General features: G+C 45.6%; 1 protein-coding gene across 1 annotated transcript in view; it reads left to right on the top strand.

Moving 5' to 3' along the window:
* Positions 1-24,881, top strand: part of HABP2 (hyaluronan binding protein 2) — a 335,748-nt gene that overhangs the window by 39,794 nt on the left and 271,073 nt on the right. The window contains exon 2 of the mRNA XM_086922842.1: positions 16,670-16,718. Coding sequence (XP_086778968.1) covers positions 16,670-16,718 — 49 coding nt within the window. The remainder of the gene's footprint in view (positions 1-16,669; positions 16,719-24,881) is intronic.

A 24,881-nucleotide genomic window follows, 5' to 3' on the forward strand; every position in this document is an offset into this window, starting at 1 on the left:
GGGATAACCCACATTTATGATACCTGAATGCAAAATGCAGAGAACATGAAACCAATTAGTACTTTTCATGTGATAAATATAATGAAAACTGAGTATCCCTCAATATGGCTGAGATACCCGCCACCCCCTCTCAACACAATCCCCAAGAATTGGGAAACCGGAAACAGTTCTTGAATTTTTGGAAGGCGGGAAGGGAGTAAACCCTTCCCGGCCGTATTTATTAAAAATATGAAACAAAATTAAAACATTAAAATAACAGTTTCATATTATGTACAATTTCATTTCCACATTACGATGTTTGGCTAACCTTAACAGATCTCTAATACAGAGGTTCTCCTAGCCGAACTAACATCCTACAAAACATTTGACTTGAAATTGTACATCCTAACGTTAAGGGCCAACGGCAAGGTCGTAACCGGTGTCAGATCCCTAAACCAGACATACCCGGTCGTTCAAGGACTCGTGTGAGGTGTCTAAAAGGTAGCGTAAACCCCCTCCCGCACCCCACACAACTTACCCATCTGCCGTCGCAGATGTCCTGGCCCCGGGAAATTCTCCAGGAGGGGCCGTAGCCCCTCCTATCCAGGAAGGGGCCTTGACCACCTTTCCTTTCCTTCCGGCGGCCTCTCCTTAGACAGGACCGCCTCCCCGTTGAGGGGCCAATTGGCCACCTCCCCCGCGCGCTCCCATCCGTAATGGGTGACGCCCCCTCATAGGGATCTTCCAATTACTGCTCACCGATCATGACCTTACCGCCCGACCAAAATAAATACGACAATTCTACCTAATTTACTAAGAATAAAACGAACATGACTTATTACAAGCATGAATACTGATCAACATTAGTGCAACATTACTTTATTTGTAAAACATACTGAAAATAACCATTCTTTATTGCATATCCCAAAATTTCACGACGATCATCACAACCTGCAAGAAACAGAGTTACCAGATCAAAACTTTATTCAAAAACAACTAGCTGTCCTCAGGGGCTGGTGGGTGGGTCAAAATTGGCTCTTCGTTCCGTCTCGAGCTCACGTGCAGCGGGGAGGTGCAGCTTCAGAGCACCGGAACAAGAGGATGCTTTCTTGGCTTCCGCTCCTTTTATCCGTCTTCAGGGTGGGCGTAAACCCGCCCCCGCCTGCCTCCGAGGGCGTGGCCGGCCGCGTCGGTGTCTAGGCCAGCCCACTCTAGGGTGGGAAAAAGGCGCGCCCCGGCTACGCCGCTTCGGGCATACCAGCCGAGACACGCCTCCCGCCCAAGATGGCTTCCCGGGGGGATCGTGGTACTCCACCATACGTTCGGGGGGACCGAATGGTCGCCCCTTTCCATATGGCTGAGATACCCGCCACCCCCTCTCAACACAATCCCCAAGAATTGGGAAACCGGAAACAGTTCTTGAATTTTTGGAAGGCGGGAAGGGAGTAAACCCTTCCCGGCCGTATTTATTAAAAATATGAAACAAAATTAAAACATTAAAATAACAGTTTCATATTATGTACAATTTCATTTCCACATTACGATGTTTGGCTAACCTTAACAGATCTCTAATACAGAGGTTCTCCTAGCCGAACTAACATCCTACAAAACATTTGACTTGAAATTGTACATCCTAACGTTAAGGGCCAACGGCAAGGTCGTAACCGGTGTCAGATCCCTAAACCAGACATACCCCCCTCACTTGTGAGAGGAGCGACCGCACCGAGGCGTACCTCAAGTGCATCTACCAATTTCCCTTTGTACTTGACGGGGGCCCCAATAAACTAGACGCCATTTAACGGTCGTTCGAGGACTCGTGTGAGGTGTCTAAAAGGTAGCGTAAACCCCCTCCCGCACCCCACACAACTTACCCATCTGCCGTCGCAGATGTCCTGGCCCCGGGAAATTCTCCAGGAGGGGCCGTAGCCCCTCCTATCCAGGAAGGGGCCTTGACCACCTTTCCTTTCCTTCCGGCGGCCTCTCCTTAGACAGGACCGCCTCCCCGTTGAGGGGCCAATTGGCCACCTCCCCCGCGCGCTCCCATCCGTAATGGGTGACGCCCCCTCATAGGGATCTTCCAATTACTGCTCTAGGGTCATGACCTTACCGCCACAGGCCGGATAGTTGACCGGCTATCCGGACCCCCCACAAAACACTCCTACCTAAAGGTCATGCTGCAAACCCTTTAACCAGGCTAAGAAGTCTCCTATGAGTAACTCGTTCCCCACCCGGGACAAATGAACGCCGTCCCCCAAATACATACTGTCCCCTTTGATACAACCATGTGAAACAGAATGCAGTGTATTTGAACGAAACAATCTACTCACTTTGTTATTTATCTTCCTTACTGAATGATTCAAAGCAGTAACTGAAATAGCCCCCCCGCCACACTTTCCGTGGGATCATATGGGACCATGCAATTGTGCACCCTGGAACTCTTCTCGCCAACCAACTTACCGTGGAAAGCATCGCCTCAAGAAGAAGTCGTCTACCAGTGGTCACCAAATCATTGCCCCCAAGATGAACTATGACTACAGACGGCGGTGACCTTGTCCGCCCTAACAAGCCCTCGAAAAATGATCGAAACTGGTCAATACAGAGCCCGCCCTTTCCGTAGAAGGACACACTGTACCCGTATTCCCCAGCCACGTGAGTCATGTCACCTGCTTTGAATACGTCCGCGGCACGCCTCACGTATGAGTGGCCCACGACCCACACCTCCTTTTTCACAGCCGGTAATGTCTGACCGCTGGCCCCCCGGTGTTGGGTCGACTGGACAGTCCGCCCCGCCTCGTAGGCTTGCGCAACTGAAAACCAAACAAAAAACAAGAAGCGTGAGTACACGTTACAGCTTCACAACATGTGCAACCGTACATACCTCTTATAACAATTCGAGGACCAACGCCCCATACGTTTTATTTGATCAACATTCAGACCCCTGGCTGTAGCTTCCGTAGCAGCCCCTATCCTAAAGGAATGGGTCCCAAAGTCGCCGGGGTTCAAGCCCGCAGCAGAAATCGACATCGCAAGCACCCGCTGAAACTGAAACCTCGTCAGTGGGGTGGCGTCAGCGTGTCTTAACAAGGTCCCCCCCCATGTTGCCACCCTCTGCGCTAAATATGTTTCTACGCACCCAACAGGGCACATGGCGGACCCGGGGATCCTCTGGATGATTACACAGTCCCCGATTGCATCCTGATCGGATTTGGATTTTACAAACGAGACCGTCATCGTCTCTTCTCTGACCTGAATGTGTTCCCGGCACAGTCCCCCCATCGTATCCTGCTTGTTCTTTGCCACTAATTCGCTTACCCGCATAGCCCCATGGAATGCTAATGCAAATGCGGCTCGGAACAACACTGCTTCGTAGTGGGATGAACATGTTACCGGTAGCACGGATAATAACAGGGCCAACCTATCCAAACCTATCGGGTGCCTATCGTCTACTCTGCGACCCTCAAGGCGTTGCCACCCCCGTAGCGCTTTCTGCACCACGAAAGACGCTGTCGGGTCCTGGATCCCATGAGCCCTTGCCATGAAGGAAATGGCGGCCCGATGCCTCTGGGCCGTAGCTACTGACTTGCCTGCGTGACGTAAAGAGAGCAGGAATCTTACTACAGACTCTTCCAGACCCCAAAGCTCCCTCCCGGAAGTACCCAAAAAGGCCCAATAAGAACGGAACGCCCCTTCATATGCCTTCCTCGTCCTGGGTGCTAAACTCTCTCCCACGAGGTCTTGTAGTTCGGGGCACCGAGAGACCAAAGAGCTTCGGGAAAGGGTGCCGCCACCGGGTCCGCTGTGGGCAGAAAACCCCAGAAGGCCTGCATACGGAAACGAGAGAGCGCATCAGCCGCTTGGTTCATCACCCCCGGCACGTGCCGCGCCCTAAACAGTACATTTAGTTGCATGCACAACAACACAATTTCCTTGAGTAATCGGAGAATCAATTTGCAACGTGCTGCCTGATTATTGATACACTCAACCACGGTCATGTTATCAGACCAGAAAACCACAGAGTGACCCCTAAACCCTTCTGGCCATGTTCTCAAGGCCACCAGAATAGGGAATAGTTCGAGAAAAGCAATGTTACTCGTCAACCCGCACTCATGCCACCATGACGGCCATTTTTGAGCCGACCATTGTGTACCCAATATGGCGCCAAAACCCACACTCCCCGCCGAGTCCGTCCATAGTCCCAACTCCTCGGAAGACACTGCTGGTTTATTCCAGACAATTCGACCATTGAAATCCGCCAGGAATGCAATCCAAATGCGCATGTCCTGGCGAACCTCTGCCGAGAGTCTCGTACGATGATGTCCTTCCTTCAAGCCGACCATGGACTGTGCAATCGAGCGGGAAAAGGGGCGCGCCATCGGCATTACTCTCAGGGCAAAATTCAACTGACCCACCACCTGTTGTAATTGATGCAAGTTCACTTTCGTTGCACGAATACATGTCTCAAGGGATAACCTGAATTTTAACACCTTTTCTTTAGGTAAACGAAAACAACCTTCCACTGAGTCGAGCTCGATCCCCAGAAACTCGATCAAGGTCGAGGGACCGACCGTCTTACCTGGCGCAAATTGATTCATTAGGACACAAAATTCATGTAAGGCCTGTCCACACTCAGAATCCCCGGCTGCCCCCAGAAACAGAAAGTCATCGAGATAGTGCATAACATGGTGAAAACCTGTCTTCCTCGTGAATACCCACTGCAGAAAACAACTGAATTTCTCGAAATAGGCACATGAAATCGAGCATCCCATTGGCATACATTTATCCATGTAATAGCGACCCTGAAACTGGAAACCAAGGAGACGCTGATCGTCTGGGTGTACCGGGAGCAACCGGAACGCTGATTCGATGTCCGATTTGGCCATCAGCGTCCCGGGCCCCAGGCGATTCAACATGGCGACGGACTCATCGAAAGATGCGTACCGCACCGAACATACTTCCGGATCTATCGCATCATTTACGGAAAGACCATGTGGGGCTGACAAATTGTGTATCAGCCGAAACTCCCCCGGGTCCTTCTTGGGAACCACCCCCAGAGGAGAACACACAAAATTAGCAACTGGCGGCAAATCGAATGGACCGGCGACACGACCTCGAGTCACCTCTTTCCTAATCTTTACTTGAACCACCGCCGTGTGCTGTAAGACCGACATTTGATTCTTACAGTCCGGTACCCCCTGAAAATCCCCCACTGGGATGCGGAAACCATATGAAAACCCGTTCCGCAACACCCCAGCGGAAGCATAATCTGGGTATTCGTTGAGCCAAGGAATCATTGCCATGGTATCAATCGGGGTCGGTAAAGGCGCCCCTCGGACTATATTAGACCTGTTTGGCGCCTCCCTTGCCACCGTTATCACCCGTTTTGGCTCTGCACATGGACTCAGGATGGGATGGCTGCCCGCATCCCCCACACTCATGTCTGAATTTGCATGACCCCTGGGGCCTGGTACATTTGCCCCTGTTAAAATTCCAACATATCCCCCTTTTACCTGTGTTGCCACTCGGCTTCGTGTGGGACTCATTACCTGTACCTGTCCGAAAGGGCGTCCCAGAGTTTTGGCGGGAGGATTCCCCCCCGTTACTCCCTACTAATGGCACCTTCAACATCCCTGTACTCTCCATTTTTTGCCAAGACACAGAGTCGTAACAGTCCCAGGACAACAACGGGTTGTGTTCCTTAGTTTTTCTAAACAGATTATCATAGCAGAACCACTGATTGCCCCCATATGCCACAGAATACTCCATAATACGTGACTGATAGATGGGTAACTCGGTCAACAACTCAGGTCTGCGTTCCCCCATGATGGAAGTAAAAATTCCCCACGCTCTGCCCCAAGTACCAATGGTCTCATCAACCTTAAAGGCGGCCATTTTAGCGCGCCAAACACTCGGATGCATGAGCTCCTTTTGACTCTTTACATGCTCGATCTCGTAATGGTCGGTAAGCAATGAAAACATATTTACATATTTGTCCGCCCAAATCAACTCCTTGACTTCTAGTGGGACGTGCTGGGCAATCTTCTCCTTTCGAGAAGGTGCAGAGTCCCCCCCCGCAATCGGCAATGGCCGCTTACCTGAAGTAGACCCCACGCTTGTCACCGAACTTGGGCCTGCTGTACCTCCAACCGCTGGGACCTGCGGGGGAACAGGAGATGGAGCTTTCGCAGCCTCCCTCGATTCCCGCAGTTGTCTCATCACTGCCCGGGCGTCGTCAGCCGTGGCGCCCTCGCTATCGTTTCCCAACCACGCTGCCAATTGCGCCGCTAATTCGGGGGGCATATCCTCCCTGTTCGCAGGGGTGACCACCACAGGGATTGGGTTCCCCTCCTTTGGCGCCGGGGTTGGCTCTTCTCGTGGCGCTTCGGGAACCGGGGTCTCCCCCCCAAGTGCTCCCCTTCTGGGCCTCTTGCTCTTTCCACCGGGGATTGTTCCCGGTAAAGGCCGTTTCGGTCCTCCCTCCCCGTCCTTGGCCTCAACCTTTCTCTTCAGATCGGATATCTCCTTCATGAGCATACGGAGCATCTCATCGGTACCGACCCGCTTTCCGACCTTCTTGGGCATTCTTAGACGGGATATCTGTAAGACAAAAAGAGGGATTACAACGCTCAAAATTGGCTCTTCGTTCCGTCTCGAGCTCACGTGCAGCGGGGAGGTGCAGCTTCAGAGCACCGGAACAAGAGGATGCTTTCTTGGCTTCCGCTCCTTTTATCCGTCTTCAGGGTGGGCGTAAACCCGCCCCCGCCTGCCTTCGAGGGCATGGCCGGCCGCGTCGGTGTCTAGGCCAGCCCACTCTAGGGCGGGAAAAAGGCGCGCCCCGGCTACGCCGCTTCGGGCATACCAGCCGAGACACGCCTCCCGCCCAAGATGGCTTCCCGGGGGGATCGTGGTACTCCACCATACGTTCGGGGGGACCGAATGGTCGCCCCTTTCCAATAGTCACCTAATTAGGAGATAAAGATATTTTGAAAAAACTATGTATGCATGCCTTTACAAAGTGCAAAATTTAATATATAACTAAAGATAAACAGATTCATCTTCACAGAGTAATATGATTTACTCGCCTTTTTAGAGATGAAAATGTTCAAACAAACAATTGTGAAGTAACCAGTCATATATATCCCAGTGGACCGTGCTCTAAGATGTTGTACATATAGCATCTATAAAGGAAACACAAAGCCATACGTGTATCTTTGTGTTAAATTACCTTAAAAAGCAGGAGGCATCTTTAATCTTATTAGCCTATAAATAAATAGCAAAATGGGTATAACTTACCAAAATCGGACAAAATACAATTTCCCATAATAAAAGAATGGACTGATCAACGTGCTCAAGATAGGAAACAACGTCATGCACTTTGAAAATAATGCGGTCACGATGAATGCCGTAATGTTCAAAAAGCTCCCAAGATAAAGGACTCAAAATATACAGATCTAGAAGGATAAACAAACACACCAAATACTAACATCACAATTTGAGTGTTGAATTAATGAAGAGTTCATTTAATTCTATCTAAAAGACCACTGTGAAACCGGCTTCTAAATAAACAACCGATTCTTTTATTCGATAGCGCTTACCAAAGCAAAGCCGTGTAAATAGCGGAACTTTTTCGGTAACAGTCTATGCTGTGTTTTTTGGTAAGTGGCCCAGGTAGCTGATTCAGGGTACATGAGTCTAGAAATTATCATATAATAAGGGATTAGTATGATAGGAGGTGCGGCACACATTTAGATTATTATCCGTCCTCTGTACAAGGTGAAACTCACCTATATATGGCCGCTTATAAAACACATCGATGTCTAGACAGAAGATAACGGTTGGCGTCTAATGATTTATGCACTGCTGTGTTAAACGATCTAAAAGATAAAGATTCAATTGTAAAAAGATAAGGGACACCCTTAGTGAAGACTATATCACACCCAAATAACGGTTACTAATAACCAATTCATCCTCTGTGCAGGGTGGAACTCATCTATCTGTAGCCGCTCGTGAAACGTATTGGCGTCTAAACAGAGAGTGGAGTCTAACGATTGTTACACCGCTATGTTGTACCATCTATAAATAGCAAAGTAAAAAATCAAATGTTAAAAAGATAAAAGGTGCACCCTCAGTAAAAACCGACGGTTTGTTAGAAAGTAGGTTTCTGATAAACTAGCCGTTCCTAACACGGAAGGCACTCAGCTAATTAAAACGGCTTTTGGAAAACAGAGACGCCCCGGCAAGATATGACTATTGGCGTCTCTCTGCTTCTTTGGAGAAATGTCAAGCACGCTCACGTCTGGCGGGATTTTAAATAGGTGCAGAGCAGTGGTCACGTGGATGACCACCTGACCACCTGTGATTCTTTAAAGGCCTAGCAGCACTATGTACAAACGGTGCTACACGCGTATATTTAAGCCTGCAAAGCCCTTAAAGGGCTAGTCTATGTAGAGAAGATAAAAAGCGTGGCAATGTCGTAATAATTCCGCAAAGATCAGCCACATCAGCAGCCAAATGATAATATGAAGTGAAAATCTGAAAAAATAAAAACGATCATGATAACGGACAGAACAAAACACGGGAGGAAAAATAATGAGAAAACCCAAAAATAAGTTCACAAAGGAATCAAATACATTCTGATAAATTAGATTAAGCCCATATCATAAAAGCGTGTATTCACAGACCGCAGTAACTATGAGTAAGATGGAATAGTTCAAAGGTAAAAAATTATGAGCACAAAAGCAGATATAGCTACCAAAAATATATCAGAAAGAAAGAGTGAGGAAGTATCTAGCAGGTAGGAGACTAACGCTGAAAAGCGATTAAAATATCGCATTCTCCAAGGGGATTTCGCTGTTTAATCCCTGTTTACAAGTATTAAGAACAAAAATCCAATAAACTTCTCTCTTTTTACTAATGGCACAACCACCCTTGCTGTCAGGTGTCCTGCTCTTTTCTAAAATGCGCCATTGGAAATCTTCTGGCTTGTGATTCATTTCCATGAAGTGCTTGACCAAAGGTGCTGTGAGCTTACCTGTTCTCACAGCAGATCTATGTTCAGTCAAACGGACCTGGATAGATCTACAAGTCTCGCCAACATATCCAAGGCCGCAAGGGCATTGGATAAAATATACAATGTTGGCTGTCTCACAGTTCCAAATACCATATGCTCTGGTGGAAAAGCCGTTGTGGGAAAAGTGTTCACCTTCTAAAATGTTCACACATGATTTACTCGATGAACATTTAACTGTCCCACGCACTGGGAGATTATTCAGTAACGATCTCTGACTAGATCCAAAGGAGGCAGTTTTCTTTTCGAATCTCGAGTGCACAATGAGGTCCTTAATGTTTCTATTTCTCTTGTGTGCTAATAAAGGTTTCGCCAAATTGTATTTAGAAGTAGGAGTACAATTAAGGATATGCCAATTGGCATTAATGATCTGTTTGATACGACCATTAAGGGTAGAATGTCTTGTTATGCAGACAAGTTGATCATTTACATTAGGTTCCTTTGGTCTTAACAGAGCATCACGGTCGTAAAATCGTGCTCTTTTGTAGGAATTTCTGACTAATCTATGAGGGTATCCTCTGTCCATAAATTTTTTCCTCATAACAGAGGCTTGTTTGTCATAATCACCTAGACTGGTGCAATTCGTACGGACTCTTAGGAACTGTGAAAAGGGAATACTTTGCCGCTGACTCCTAGGATGAAAGCTGCTAAAGTGGAGCAGCGTATTACGTGCCGTGGGTTTCACGTAAAGGTCAACATGTAATTTATTATTCTGATTTTTTATCAAAAGGTCAAGGAATTCAACCTGATCTGTGCTGTATTGTGCAGTGAATTTAAGGTTTACATCGGTTAAGTTGATCCATTCGAGAAATTCAAGCAAGGAATCTTTCCCACTGGTCCAGATAAAGAAAATATCATCAATATATCTGGACCAGTGGGAAATGGATTCAAAAAATGGGGCAATTTCATTATCAATAATCTTACTTTCAGAAGCCGACATATAGATATTTTCTATTGATGGTGCAACTGAAGCACCCATACTTACTCTTCTAATTTGATGATAAAGTAGATCTCCAAATTAAAAAATATTTTCTGTTACAACAATAAATAAACAATCTATAAGGAATCTTTTAGGACAAACTATGTTATGTTGTTCAATAAACCAATCAGTCTCTAAGATTGCTTCGTTTAAAGGGATATTACTATATAGGGACTCAATGTCCATTGTAACTATAATGTACCTGTTGGATACAAAATTAAGATTTTCAACTATATTAATCATATGACCCGTATCTTTAATGTAAGATTTGATTTTAGGTATGTGGGGTCTTAGATGAAAATCAACAAATTTAGATAAAGGTTCCGTAATGGTTCCTATAGTGGACACAATTGGTCTGTAGGGAGGATTGTTTTCATTTTTGTGTATCTTGGGTAAGCCATAAATACACGCAGTTTTACCCTTATTTGAATTAAGAAAATCATGTTCCTTAGAGCTAATTTCTCCATTAGATAAGGCCTCATTCGTCAGATGTTGAATCTTTTTAAAAATAGTGTTAGAGGGGTTGGAGTTAATTTTTTGATAGGTGGAATTATCATCTAACATAGTCATCATGTTCTGTTCATAAATACCTGAGTCAACTACACCAATACTTCCACCTTTGTCGCATCCCTTAACTACAAGGCTTTTATTATCAGATAATGCTTTTAAAGCCAAGGACTCATCCTTGCTAAGATTATAGAGGGGTTTAGGAATAAAACGAAGTGTTCTTTCAAGTTTTTGGAGGACCACCAGTTTGAATGCAGCCACTTCAGGACCCAATTGATCCAGAGAAGGGCTAAACGTGGAAGGTAATGATAACTCCCTTTGTCTATGAGATTCAGTATCTAAATCTTCATTCATTTGAAAAAAACTTTTTAAACTAATTTTTCCTGAAGAAGGAAATGACATCTTGGTGCAATTCAAAGGTATCTACATGTGCGTGGGGCACAAATGAAAGACCTTTGGATAGCAGGGTCTCACTATGGCTATCCAGGACAGTGGCTGACAAATTGAAAATAGGGATTACATCCCTCGACCCCAATATTGCCGATTGAGGGTCTCTCTGATAAACTGGGGTTCTTGTTGTTGATGTTGTGGATGCTGTTGGTGCTGTTGATGTTGCTGATGTTGTTGCTGATTCATTTGAAAATTCCCCCTGTTCTGGCCCTGAAATCTTACTTTGGGGCGACCCAGGCGAGGCCCTCGGTTGGATAAAAAAGGTTGTTGGGGCCGAGCACCCTGATAGGAATTAAATGCTCCTTCTGATTCATAATAATTATTAGGGCCTTCACCTTCGGAGTCTGATGTATCTGAAAAATTATTAACCCTTTGAGGGGCAGTCCTGGTTTCATCAACATAATGATTTTGCTGGTAGAAATCCTTACCCAAATAGGGATAGGCCGTTTCCTCAGTATAGAACCTTTTTATCTTTAGCCAGCTTATCAGTTTTACGTTTGTTGAGGTAGTTACTAAAAGATTCAAGTTCTTTATTAGATTCCTCTATTTTCTGTGAAGCTTCCCGAACTCCGTTTAATTGCTTAAGTTTCACTTCTAATTCTTCCACTTCAACTTTAATAGCAGCCGCTAATTCTTTTGAGGTCTCTACAATTAAAATCATTAAATCACGGGAGCACCTATTTGCTATTAAACTCCATTTCTCGAAGAAAGGTCTATGGTGTACGATCAAACCTGGTATATTACGCACACGTAGACCAATAGGGATAATGCCTGTTCTCAGATACGCTAACATGAACTCGCCATGTGCTTCCATTCTGATGAGATTTTTCTTTAGATCTAAAAGTTTTTTACTCTCATCATTACCTCTGTTGTTAGTGCTAGTGCTGTTACAACAAGGGAAACCAAACAGTTTGCTGAGGACCGTGGGCAAGTACTGCTATTGAAGACAAAGGTCCTTAGCTTTTCAAAATCAAACAAAAGAATAAAATATAGGCCATAATAGGAACTATATTTAATCACTGCCCAGCCGGACAGGATATTTATTTTCAACAGTGTAAAGAAAAAGGATAAGTGATGATAATAAGGCACAATCCTGTACCGTATTGGGAAAAAACAAACAACAATTAAGAAGAGTTTTACAGGCAAAAAATGAGCATATATTGGCCACTTTTCAATCAGTGTCAAATTAAAGTTATGCCAAATAAGTGCCAGAGACAACAAGATTCAACATAATAGTTAAGTCGTGAAAGCACTGTACACGGTCGACGTTTCGATCCCTTATGCTGAATTGTATGGGACCATCATCAGGACTGACATATTAACAGCATTTGCCTACCAGATTAATTATAACAATTTAACAACCGCCTGTTAGGGTGGAAGAAGGAAAAAGGGGAGAAAAACAGCAGAAAGCTGAAATGAAAAACCTGAGAGTCCTAATACGCTTTAGGTGTACATGACATGTATTAGGAATCGACTTACAAAAGTGCTCTAAACCATGTGCTGCACTCGTGAGGGGGAAGAGCAATCAACATACGGTGTATCTGTGACTGGTGGAATAAGCATTGAAACCACTTTAGATCATATAGATCATATACAACATAATACATATTAATAAATATACAATAAAGTTAAAACCATCATCATATGAAACAACAACATAACAAAGAATCAATTAAAAAACACTTAATTAATACACAAAGTGGCAGTTAATTTAGTCGACGCGCGTTTCGGCGTTAAAAGAACGCCTTCTTCAGGAGCCACAAACAATTCTGAAATACATAATAAAAGATTTAAAAAAAGAGGAATAAGACTTCATTGTTCTAGTTTATGCAATATTCATTACAGAGAAAATACAGTTCATCAAATTCATTTACTTTACATATGTAATAACAAAAGTCCACCTATGAAGCAAACCTATTTCTATACTGTTAGGATAATGAATATATAATAAACACATAGCTCAACATTTAGATGCAATATCTGAGTAGTCGCATTTCACATCAGTCTGAGTGACAAGGAGGAATTAGTGAGTTTACTGGTAATCACAAGCGTAATAAAATGTGGGAAAACCCAAGTTTATGATACCTGAATGCAAAATGCAGAGAACATGAAACCAATTAGTACTTTTCATGTGATAAATATAATGAAAACTGAGTATCCCTCAAATAGTCACCTAATTAGGAGATAAAGATATTTTGAAAAAACTATCTGTATGCATGCACACTGTTCAATGCCTCAGCTCTGAATACGAAAGGCAGGTTATTTTAGCCCCGCAGAACCCTATTCAATACATTGTAGAAATAAAGTTATTGCTTTAGGTTTACTGGCACTGTGGTAGCAGATCAATCCTATCTTGTTATTCACAATATCACGTACACACATTGCAGTATGAAGAATAGACACAGTATTTATTGTGATAGGAAAAACCTGTTTCTAAGTACATCTAAAACAAGTACAGAGTATATCATAAAAACAGCACAAAGACATGTTGCGAGCAATGGAAATAAAATGAAAATTGCTAACATGGTTAAAATGATACCTAAAACATAACACCCTACAACATACTTCTCGGTGCTACACTGAGAGTGTTTGGAAAGAGAGATGCTGCGTCTTCAAAGTGTGCTGGCTGTAGGTAAAACCATCTTCTAGCGGAATCTCGGGCGATAATCTGGGTGAAGGACTTCTCCAATAAATGGTTAAATCCTTATATACTGTATCTTATCAGAGATTGGAATTTCTGACAAATGAGGACATCAATTCTGACTACATTATTTTGACTCAATGTCTGGACTTTGTTCTTATTTGACCTAGACAAGGACATATGTAGACACTTGATCCAGGCTAATGTTGCATCAGGTGTTATATCTGTCAACAGTCAGACAACCTGAGACATTCACAGTACTTAGAAAGATAAGCTCTGACGAAAAATATGTCAAAAGCAGACATGACAATGAGTCTGCATAAATAGAGACAAATGGCGACCTCCATGTACTAAATTGGTGATAGGGCCTATCTAGAAATGTCAGATGAGTCGGACCTTAGGGGGTTATGTCACAAAGTGTACTTGTTACTGAAGGACATAGTCCTGAAAAACGTGTCTTCAGATACACAGCACTGGCTGCACCAACAATGGTGAATACTAAAGACTTTCAGCTGAAGTGAGTATTATCATGCACCACATTTACCACAATGCAGCTGGTTTGTGTGATAGTATGTCTGGCAGTCTGCTCCCTCCTCCTTTTGTGGTTAGCTTCTTGTTGAATTGTTGGGCTGAAAAGCTCTGGGATACATCTGTGCTCTGTGAGTGATAATGAACCCTGCGAAAACTGTGAGCAGCATAGCCAGCAAACCCAGATTTTACTTATTGCTCTCTACTGCAACAGGACAACATTCCTGAAAATTGTATCTACTGATACACAGCACTGGTTACACTGAAACTGGTGAATACCAAAGACTTTCAACTGATTGAATGTTATCATGCACTGCATTTGCCACAATGAATCTGGGCTAATTGTGTGCTGGTGTACCAGGAGGTGTTCTCCTGCTTCCTTTTGTGAGACTCTTGCTTAAGCAGAAGGGGTAAATACAGGAATTGGTGTGTCTTTGCTCCTCTGAAAGTATAAAACAAAATCCTGGCAAGGGCAATTTCGGTTTGCCTACTCTTAACACGCAGTAAGAACTTGGTTAGTATAATTTGTAGCACACTCTGTTCTTCTCAACTAGACTGCTCTGGTGGTCGCAATAAGAGGTTGATACATGTCTGAGGCTACTTCAAGCAGAATTCCATCATATGTAGTAACTTGAGGATTTGTAATATCACACCCACATATATTGGGGATAGGTCCTAACAGAACAGGAAATATATTCCTTTCACCTACCCACACAAGTATGAAAAAGTGTAATCAAGGAGACTTGCCAACACATAAATGCATGGGCATTGATTGGCATAAATACAAGACTGTCAGTAGAGGCCTTGAAGCATAGACATGGACTGCATGCGATTGTGCCTTTTTTCGACTATGTGTAGTGGTTGAACCTATGCACAGAGCTCAGTCACGTCCACAATCCTTTTCAAAGGCATTAGTCACAGTTTTGTAAAGCATGGACCATTGCCCGAGAAACACGCCGAGGGGTCAAGCGCCCTGGAACACTGGAGTTGTGTTGTATCAAAGGCATTCTCTTGTATGCTTATCATAAACTTTACGTCGAGCGACTCTTGCAGCATCTGACAGTTCTCAGGTTGCTGGTGCTATGTAACTATGGGTGGGCCTGGGGAAGAAGAGGATGATGACTGACATCCCAATTTGTGATGCTACCAAAAGAGATTTACGCCCTGCTTTACACCTTGGTGGAGGGAAAAAGTATTCTACCACAGTTGTAAGTCAGAATATTGTACACAGAAATATTGAATATAAAAAATAATTAATAATATCTTATTGATACCACACCCACACCCACACCCCCAGCACCGGCAACTCAACTTTCAGTTACAAGGTGGGGTGCTGATGCAGCCAATAATACAACGATATCCCTTCTTACACCACCGCCAGCAGCTCGCCAAAACCCTCACCATGAGAGAATCAGGTGATGGTAGTCGCTACCCAATGTTTACCTGTACTGGCGAGGTAGAAGGAGTTTATGAGACCCACCCATTCAGAACTGACCATTAGCCTATGTCTCCTCCTGCTGTTGGCAGATGGACTCACCATGGCTTCCCTGAACCCAGAGTGAGAGGGAGAGATAGAAACAGCCGCCTTCAATCCTCTCCAGACCACTGCACCATCAAAAGGGACATCCCATAGAATCCCTGCTCAATACCAATCATTGTGCTGGACTTTCGGTAGAGGCCTTGAAGCTTAGCCATGGATTCCCCTTTTTTCAGGTGGTGCTTGCAGATCCTACGGGATGACAATTGTGCTTTGGGATCCATGTCCCGTTGTCATCATCATACACAGTTTCAGTCAGGAAACCCTGAAGGGCCGGAAAGCATAATAGGGACACCAGCCGTTCTGTGCATGCACTGCACTGCTGACACCCTTCACCGTCCAACCATTCTCCTTGCGCGGTCTGGTTGCCACCAGCTTTTGTAGTGGCAGGTTGTGGGGGGGGAGGGGGTTAGCAGAGCTTAAATTGTGCCAGTGGTTTCCGGTGCTCTGCACCGTCCCAGGTCCAAATGATACTTTGTAAAGCAATATTTTCTTGTTCTCCGTGTATGGCTACTGTGTCTCAACTGCTGAAGATAGCTGACATTTTGAACTGCACAGTATACTACAGCCCTTAAGTAATGTATACTTTTGTTTTAAAATAATGCATCTGTTATTGTTAAAGAGCTTTGAAAGGTGACTGTTTTCACTTGACAAAGAAAGGCTAAAGTATCCTTGTGTTAAAATTATGACACTGTTTAAAGCTTTGCTCGGAATCTGTCAACCCTAGAAATGAGAATTGCCTTGTGAAGCTCTGTGTTCCTTTTTTGTACCCATTACTGTTGGTGCACTGAATCTAGTGAAATACCTCCAATAGGGGCAGTGTGGAACAGTATGGTGTGTAGATTTTCAGGGTAACTATACCTCGTCTACTACTCATTTAAAATTGAATGCATGTGGAAGGCATGTGGTGCATGCAAGTTGATGCCATGTAATGAGTCGTTATTTCATGCATTATTACTAACAGTGCATCACTTTTTTTTGTAGCACATAATCCCCAGAGGACATGGCGATGAATATGTACAGCCCCAATTTGGTAACTATGATGACGGTTGAAACACACATGCCTTTGTGATTGTCGCAGATTTCCACATCTGTCGTTACTAATGTTTCACATCTGTAAGGAATACAGCCATGATGCATGCACAATAAGAGGCACAATATATGGCCGTACATGCACACATAGGTCAAGCACACATGAACATAGAACATCATACCTAGAAATTCGCATGAACACAGACCAACAGCAGGCTGGTACCCATGCACAAGGCTCAACAATGCATGAACATGCTTGCCACCTTTACAGACAGACACATGGGGATCCATGCACTTAACCCTTTCGCTGCTGATGACGAGCTCAGCTCGTCATCACCCACGGGTGTCGTGTGCTGATGACGAGCTGAGCTCGTCATAGTGCCAGCAAAAGTGCAAAATCCAGCATACGGGAAAAATCATGGCAGCAGCCATGTGGTTAAGTAAAGTAGGATATATGGAGAGAGGTACTAGGTTACACATGCCCTTCTGCAAGAGGGGGCTCAGGGCAATGTGCTTTAAGGCATCATCAAAGAGTTAGGGACACCAGAAGGGCTGGGAAGTATCTGCACCATGGGAACACATTATAATGAGGATGATATCTTTGAGAAACAAAGGTGATGAGCAACAATAGACAACAGGTTTCCTGTCTCACAGGAACACAAGGTGATGCACTTGGTGATAAGCCTAAGAAGAGTGTAGGTGATGTGCCTAAGAGAACACTGGCTGATATCCTTCAAAGGAACAATGGGTGCTGGTTACCATGGGGACACTGCATGACGTTGATGAAGGGAGCACTGAGGTATGAGACTCAAGGTGATCTGCAGCAAGCGTACAAGATGATGCACAATTGGGTCACATTTCTTAAGGAAATTGCTACGTGGGTGCCTTATCAGTTTTCATTATAAACACGAATACATTTTTCATCTTTATTATGTTGATAATTACGATATTTTTATATACTTGCTTTCAAAGTATTTGCATGCATTGCTATTAGTTATGATACAATAGGGTAGATGAAATAATTAACTTATTAAATACACTCTTTACTGTCCTTGTTCTCTTCATTATTCGTTATCCTATGCTTATATGAAGAATATAGCGTAATAAATTATATAACCATAGAATCATAGAACAGGAAGCAAAGAAGTGCTGACTCACCTCTTGAAAATGAATGACTTGTTACAGCCGCCCAGCGCATTGATAAGAATTTGTATACAAGGCCTCATTTATGAGCAATTGGTGTGGGAAAGTGCTGTAAGTCTTCTTGCTGTGCTGCCCTACGTCACTGTGAAAGGGCAGGAATGCACCGTATTTATGATATATTGTGTATTCCTATCCTTTTCTCCTGCGCTGGTGCACAATTAGCTGCCTGGTACCAAGGTAGGCACCCTTGCACCATGGTGCAAGGGTGCCTCTGTTACAGTCAATATTGTTTTTCGGCAGTAAGGGATCCCTTACTGCACAAAAACAATCCAGAGGTGTGTTTTCTTCTGTACAAGTCTGGTGCAGAATGCAGCACACGTTGAAAGAGTAAAAAACAAGGAGAAATAAAAATATTTCTGGCCAACCCTGTTGGTAAAGTTAAGTTTGCCTAGAAGCTACTGGAGCTCGTCTAGCATCACATTTCTTTTCTTGAGCAGCTGCCCTTTTATCTGCTACACTCAAAAAGAACAATTGATGGACAAAATGCAGAGCAATGTCATACATTCACCCCAATACAGAGATCTGGGCCTAAATCCATCATTTTTTTTGCTCACCATACCATTCCAGTTTGGACCCTGCCATATGCAAATCAGTCTTGACCCTGCCCCCAATGGGAACAGACCAGCCCGAAGTGCAAGGCCAGGTCCTCCCTGGATTGGAAAGAAGCATCTTAGGACGGGTTTCGGGCTTTCAGCTCTCATCAGCCAGGATAGTTTGACTCCAGTGGCATGGAGAGCAAGGGACCCACGTCTGAGCATACCCGTCCCACTCGGGGTGACAAATGCAAAAAGAACAATTGATGGACAGAATGCAGAACAATGTCATACATTCACCCCAGTACAGAGATTTGGGCCTAAATCTATTGTTTTTATGCTCACCATGCCATTCCAGTTTGGACCCTGCCGTATGCAAATCAGTCTTGACCCTGCGCCCAATGGGAACAGTCCAGCCCGAACTGCCAGGCCAGGTCCTCCCTGGACTGGAAACAAGCATCCTAGGACTGGTTTCGGGCTTTCAGCCCTCATCAGCCTTGATAGCTTTACTCGAGGGGCATGGAGAGCGCGGGACCCACGTCTGAGCATACCCGTTCCACTCGGGTTGACAAATGCAAAAAGAACAGTTGTAGGACAGAATGCAGAACACTGTCATACATTCACCCCAGTACAGAGATCTAGACCTAAAGCAAGTTATCCTGGCTGAAGAGGGGTGAAACCCTGAAACCGGTCCTAGGATGCTTGTTTCCGGTCCAGGGAGGACCTGGATTGGCAGTTCGGGCTGGACTGTTCCCATGAGGCACAGGGTCAAGACTGATTTGCATATGGCCAGGTCTAAACTGGGGTGGCATGGTGAGCGAAAGAATGATGGATTTAACCCAGATCTCTTGACTGGGGGTGAATGTTTAGATATGTTCTGTATTCCGTCCATCAATTGAGTGTCTTTTGCTTTCTCGCCCTAAGTGCGCCAGGTATGCCCAGACGTGGCTCCTGGGTTCACTGTGCCACTGGAATCATGCTATCCTGGCTGAAGAGGGGTGAAACCCCGAAACTGGTCCTAGGATGCTTGTTTCTGGTAGAGGGAGGACCTGGCTAGGCAGTTCAAGCTGCACTGTTCCGTCTACCAATTGTGTGTCTGTTGCTATTATTTGCTACATCTCAGCTACCTTATCACTGGGGAGCCTGCATATCACTTCCACTGACTCCAGTTCAATCCCCTTGAATGATAGCTGGGTGACCAGACCCTCTGCCTTTTCCCTGGCAGCGGGGACCCAAACTCCTCTGCAAATTCCCCAAAATGGCAGAGAAGGTCTGCGCATTCCATGGTTTCTGGTTGGTCAATAAACAGGAAGTCATCCAGGTAGTGTATAAACCCCCCCAGGGTATCATGTCCCCACCTCCCATTACAAGTAACTGCTGAAAGTTTCAAAATAAGCACAAGACAATGCACATCGCATGGGTAAGCACTTTTCATAGTAATAGATGTTGTTTAGTTGGGGTTGTGGCCTGGAACCGATGTGAGAGGGCACAAGCTGCGGAGTTCTGGCCCGACATACCCCCAATAAACATCTATCCTGAGCCCCGGGCACTTCCACTTTGTGGCCGTTGAATGGCAGATTGACCCGGGAGAGTGCTGCTCCAACTACCGCAGCTCGGCAGACCGAGTTGATGTGGCAGATCGACAAAATCTGAGCTGGTGGTAAGAGGGCTGGAAAAGCAAGATGGTGGCTGACGAAGAGCGGAGCACTTAGCCCTTGGCAGCGCGGCAGCGGTGTATCCAGGCAGAGGTTGGAAGCATTTCGCTATGACCGATAACGGATGAGCAAAGAGCGAAGACTATGCTCCCAGTAGGGTGGGGGCTGAGGAGTTGGCGGGGCTGCTGAGTGCATTGCGGTGAGGTGAAGTGGCTGAGTGACAATGAGGCCCCTATCGGAGACAGCTCTGAGGTGGGAGCGGAAATCCCCGGCGAGCGCTGAGGGATTTTCATCGGAGACCTGCTGGCTCTACTGTCTCCGCCACAGCCCGGTAAGCCTGCGCAGGGAGGGCAGTACTCAACTAGCTGAGATCACAACAAAGGACCGGGGCGAACTCGAGGGACAGGGCCACCCCTTGCATTGCCATATTAACAGAGAGCACGCATGTGTGGTAAACTGGCTGAGTAGTGTCCGAGTCTCTGGAAGAGCGTGCAAAGCAGGACAGCGCTAGAGACCAACAAATAGGCGGAGACGACCTAGGCCTAGATAGGCCTACAATCCAGCACTTCCAGCAAGTGATACAGGAAGGGTATGGGTGCTGTTCTAGGGAAGTGGGGGCACTGGGAGGCAGGTCCTCATCTTCCCAGTTGCACAGACAGCCCAGACGACTACAGTGGCCCAATATTCAGCGGAGGATAATATTGCCAAAGTGAAAGTAAACCGTCTACAGGGCTATCTGCAATCCCTGAGAGATTGGGGACCTGATCAACTGAGGGGAGACCCTCATACGTTGGCGTTTTCTGGAAAACACAGACGGAGAGGGGGGGAACCGACAGGAGACGGGGCAAGTTACCTAATCTGGTCCCCGCCGATTAGTGGGAGAACGGGTACATACGATTGACACAATAGTTATTACGGCCTAGATCCCTGGAGTGCACAAGACCTGGCCAAACCAGCAATTAATCTGTGAAGGAGATCAGAACAGTACTTAAAGTACAGACTGGGGAGGAGCCCCCTCGTCTGTGTAGAGTGCATGCTCAGTATCTACTAGCGGATTGCACAAATAGAACCCTACAACAACCCGCAGGTAGAAGTCCACTCGAAGAAATCTGGAAACCGTCGAAGAGGAGGGGTTTTAGTGCCCTCAGCACTGGGGACACAGGAAACCAAACAGATGAGGAAGAAGAATGTGTGGAATCAGAGAAAGAGACAGTCGCCATGACCCCCACTTTAGTGGATATTATGAAAGCTATCACAGCATCCAGAGAATCCTTAGAGACGAAAATCGTTTTGATTGGGACGGATTTAAGTCTACTAAATGATGACCACCACAAGCTCAAAGAACGGGTGATGGCTTCCAAAAAGGTCCTCTCTAAATTTCCTGAAAAGGTAGTGACGCTCCAAAAGTCGCTTAACACAGTCAAGGCCAGAGTCAAAGTGTTTGAAGCACGAGCAGAAGACAGCGAAGGGAGGTTGCGTAGAAATAACATAAGGATAATAGGAATGCTGGAAAAAACTGAGGGCACGGACATGGTGGGATTTCTTGAAGACTGGATCAAAACAGAAGTGTCCCCAGAAGGTCTCTAGAGCTAGAGCGCGCCCACAGAGTTCTGGCCAGACCTCCTCAGCCGGGGGGCCCTCCCCAGCCCATAGTGGCGAGACTACTTCATTTTCAGGATCGTGGCCATGTACTGTTTAAGGCTCGTCAAAAACAAGAGCTGCAGATGGCTAACAGTAAAATCATGATTTTTCCAGACTTTACGAGAGACGTACAGTGTCAAAGGGCCTCATTCTTAGCTGTTAAAAAGAAACTGAGGCAACTTCAGATTCCCTACGCGATTTTGTTTCTGGCTCAACTGCAAGTGGCAGACCAAGCGGTAGGCAGTTCTTTACCATCCCACAGGAAACATGGGAATGGCTGGAAACTCGACGAGGCCAGAATGGAGGGGCTACCTACACAGCCCCACCACCAGAAGAGGACATTGTTTTGTAGATTACTCCAAGTTTGGATGGGAACTCGTTTGGTTGCACCTGTCCTGGGGAGGGGGAGTTGGGGGTTCCTATTGATCTACTTAGGGGTTTGTTTTTTGGAGCCAGGTGTGTCATAGATAGGGATATCACAGGCGAGTTGTTATATGTAGTACAATGGTACCCCCTACAGATCTTAAATGTATTTATTGGAACATACGGGGAATGCATACATTGTCGAGAAGACATAGGATACATGCTTACCTAGTCAGGAGAGCAGTGCAGATTGCATTACTCCAAGAAACTCATGTTATGTCAAGAGAGGGAGCTGCACTTCAGCACAGATGGAGAGAACAGGTGTTTTATACTAATTATTCAGCTTTTGCACGGGGGTCCTGATTTGGGTAAGAGCAGGAGTGCCCTTCCAATGTACGAACCAAATGATTGACCCAGAGTGCCCGTACATTATAGTCTCTGGTAAATTGGATGGCAGAGACATTGCCCTGGGCAGCCTCTATGGGCCTAATACAGAGCAGCCCACATTCGAGCTCTCCAGAACAATGGCCACCGTTCTGACGGGCCCGGTAATTTTAGGAGAAGATTTTAACTGTGTCACTGATGTTGGGTTGGACCGCTCACATCCGCCACTCCCAGATGCTCCTACATATAAAATAGCTGAAGCGCGTCTTAACTGGCAACAGAAGTGGGGGTTGGTGGACTCCTGGAGGGCGCAGCATCCTGGAGACGGGGACTTTTCCTTCTTTTCTGCATTACACGAACTCCATAATAGAATTCATTCTATATTGTGCTCCCCAGACATTCAAGAAAATGTACAAACTAGCAAATACCTCACTAGAAAAATTTCAGATCATAACCCAATGTTATTGGGAATAACATGGCCCTGCAAGAGGCCTAAAATCCCTACTTGGCGATTGAAACCAGAAGCAATAGAGGATCAGGTTTTCAGAACGACTGTGGGTACTGCTATTGGGCAATTTTGAAGGAAGCTCCAACAGTGCGTCATCCAGAACAATAGAGTGGGATGCATTTAATTTGGTTATTAGGGGCCGGTGTATCTCAGAGTCAGTGGGGGTACACAGGACCTTACAACAAGACACAATAACAGCAGAGCAGAGACTTTGAGAATTGGAGAGGGAATAGTCATAAAGGAGAGATAAACAAGAGGAACTACTGGCAGCTAGGGAGGCGGTGGCTGAGCAAGTTGAACGGCTCTGCTGTTTTGACTATAAAAACTATATAACTAGGGCCCATTCTGAAGGGGACAAATCTGGAGTCCTGCTGGCCTGGCTGTCCAACCCGGCGAGGAAAGGGTCAGTGATACTAGAACTAAAGGTACAAGGAGAAAAAACGTCTTACCGCCAGCAGGGCATTAACAATAGATTCTTTGAATTCTATGCGAATTTATATAAGAGCAAGCAGTCCCCAATGCCCGTAGACTTGGCTGACTTTTTGAATGTTGTAGAACTCCCGGTGGTATCTGAGGAAATAGCAAAGGATCTGGGAGGTGACATGGTGTTGAATGAGGTGAGGGGGGCCATAAGAAATATGGCCAGAAATAAGACACCAGGAACAGATGCACTCCGGGTGGAGTTCTACTCGACTTATGCTGACTTACTTGCTCCTAATCTGGTAGAACTGTACCATCAGGCGATTAAGGAGGGGTACCTTCCCTGCACAATGAGAAAGGCAGTAATTATCCCGCAATTGAAACCAGGGAAGCCAGCATGGGACACGGCAGCCTACCGGCCATTGTCTATGCTTAATCTGGCCAATAAATTCTGAGTCAGATACTGGTGGCCCTTCTCCCTCATATGTCAACATTAATTCACCGGGACAAGGCAGGTTTAATTTCTACCAGAAACACTGCATTAAACATTAGACGTCTCCTTCAGATCTTAGAGGCGAGATCTAACTGTGAGGATGATGAGACCATCTTTGCAGTAGACATTGAAATGAAAAGGCCTTTGATAGCCTTGAATGGCTTACCTATTCGAGGCGAGGAAGAGATTTGGATTAGCCCCAGCATTGATTAGGTGGACGGCTCTATAATATGCGGATTCTACTGCCCAGGTCAAGATGGGTAGACTGATCTCTGGAAGTTGTGGAATATAGAGAGGTACAAAAAAGGGTGCCCTCTGTCTCCCCAAGTGTTTGCCTTGGCCATGGAGCCGCTGTCAGCCAGAGTTCGTACTGGTCAATATTTTCAGGGGTTAGAGGAAGCCGGCAAGATTCATCATATCGCATTATATGCTGATGATCAGCTATTATTCCTGGCAGATGCAGGAGGAGCACTTAGAGGGGCAAAATAACTTCTTCATGATCTGGGGCAGGTAGTGGGTCTAAAAGTGAATTGGGCAAAGTTGTCTCTCTTTCCAATCAGTGCGTATAGGGTTGGCCCACTAGAAACCGATGGAGTAAGGTTGGGAATCCCACTGCTTGACATACCTGGGCACCCAAATCTATCACTCTCCCAGTAACTTATTAGAAGGGAATGTAGGGAGGGCACTAAGGGGAGTTAAGAACAGTTTTGACTTTTGGGGGACCCTGCCTCTATCGGTGGTGGGTAGAGTTGCCCTCCTAATGATGGTGATGTTCCCAAGGCTACTGTATTATTATGGAGTGGACATTCATATGGGGGCCCAGCAGACGGAGGGTAGCACTCAATACTCTTATGAGGCAGAGAGCAGAGGGAGGGTTAGCAGCTCCTGATTTTGAAAATGATTACATTGCTACTCAATTGCAATGGCTCACAAATGGGTTGTGGACAAACTTAGGGGGCCAGAA

Source organism: Lissotriton vulgaris, chromosome 5 (genome assembly GCF_964263255.1).
Source record: "Lissotriton vulgaris chromosome 5, aLisVul1.2, whole genome shotgun sequence".
NCBI classification, from domain to species: Eukaryota; Metazoa; Chordata; class Amphibia; order Caudata; family Salamandridae; genus Lissotriton; species Lissotriton vulgaris.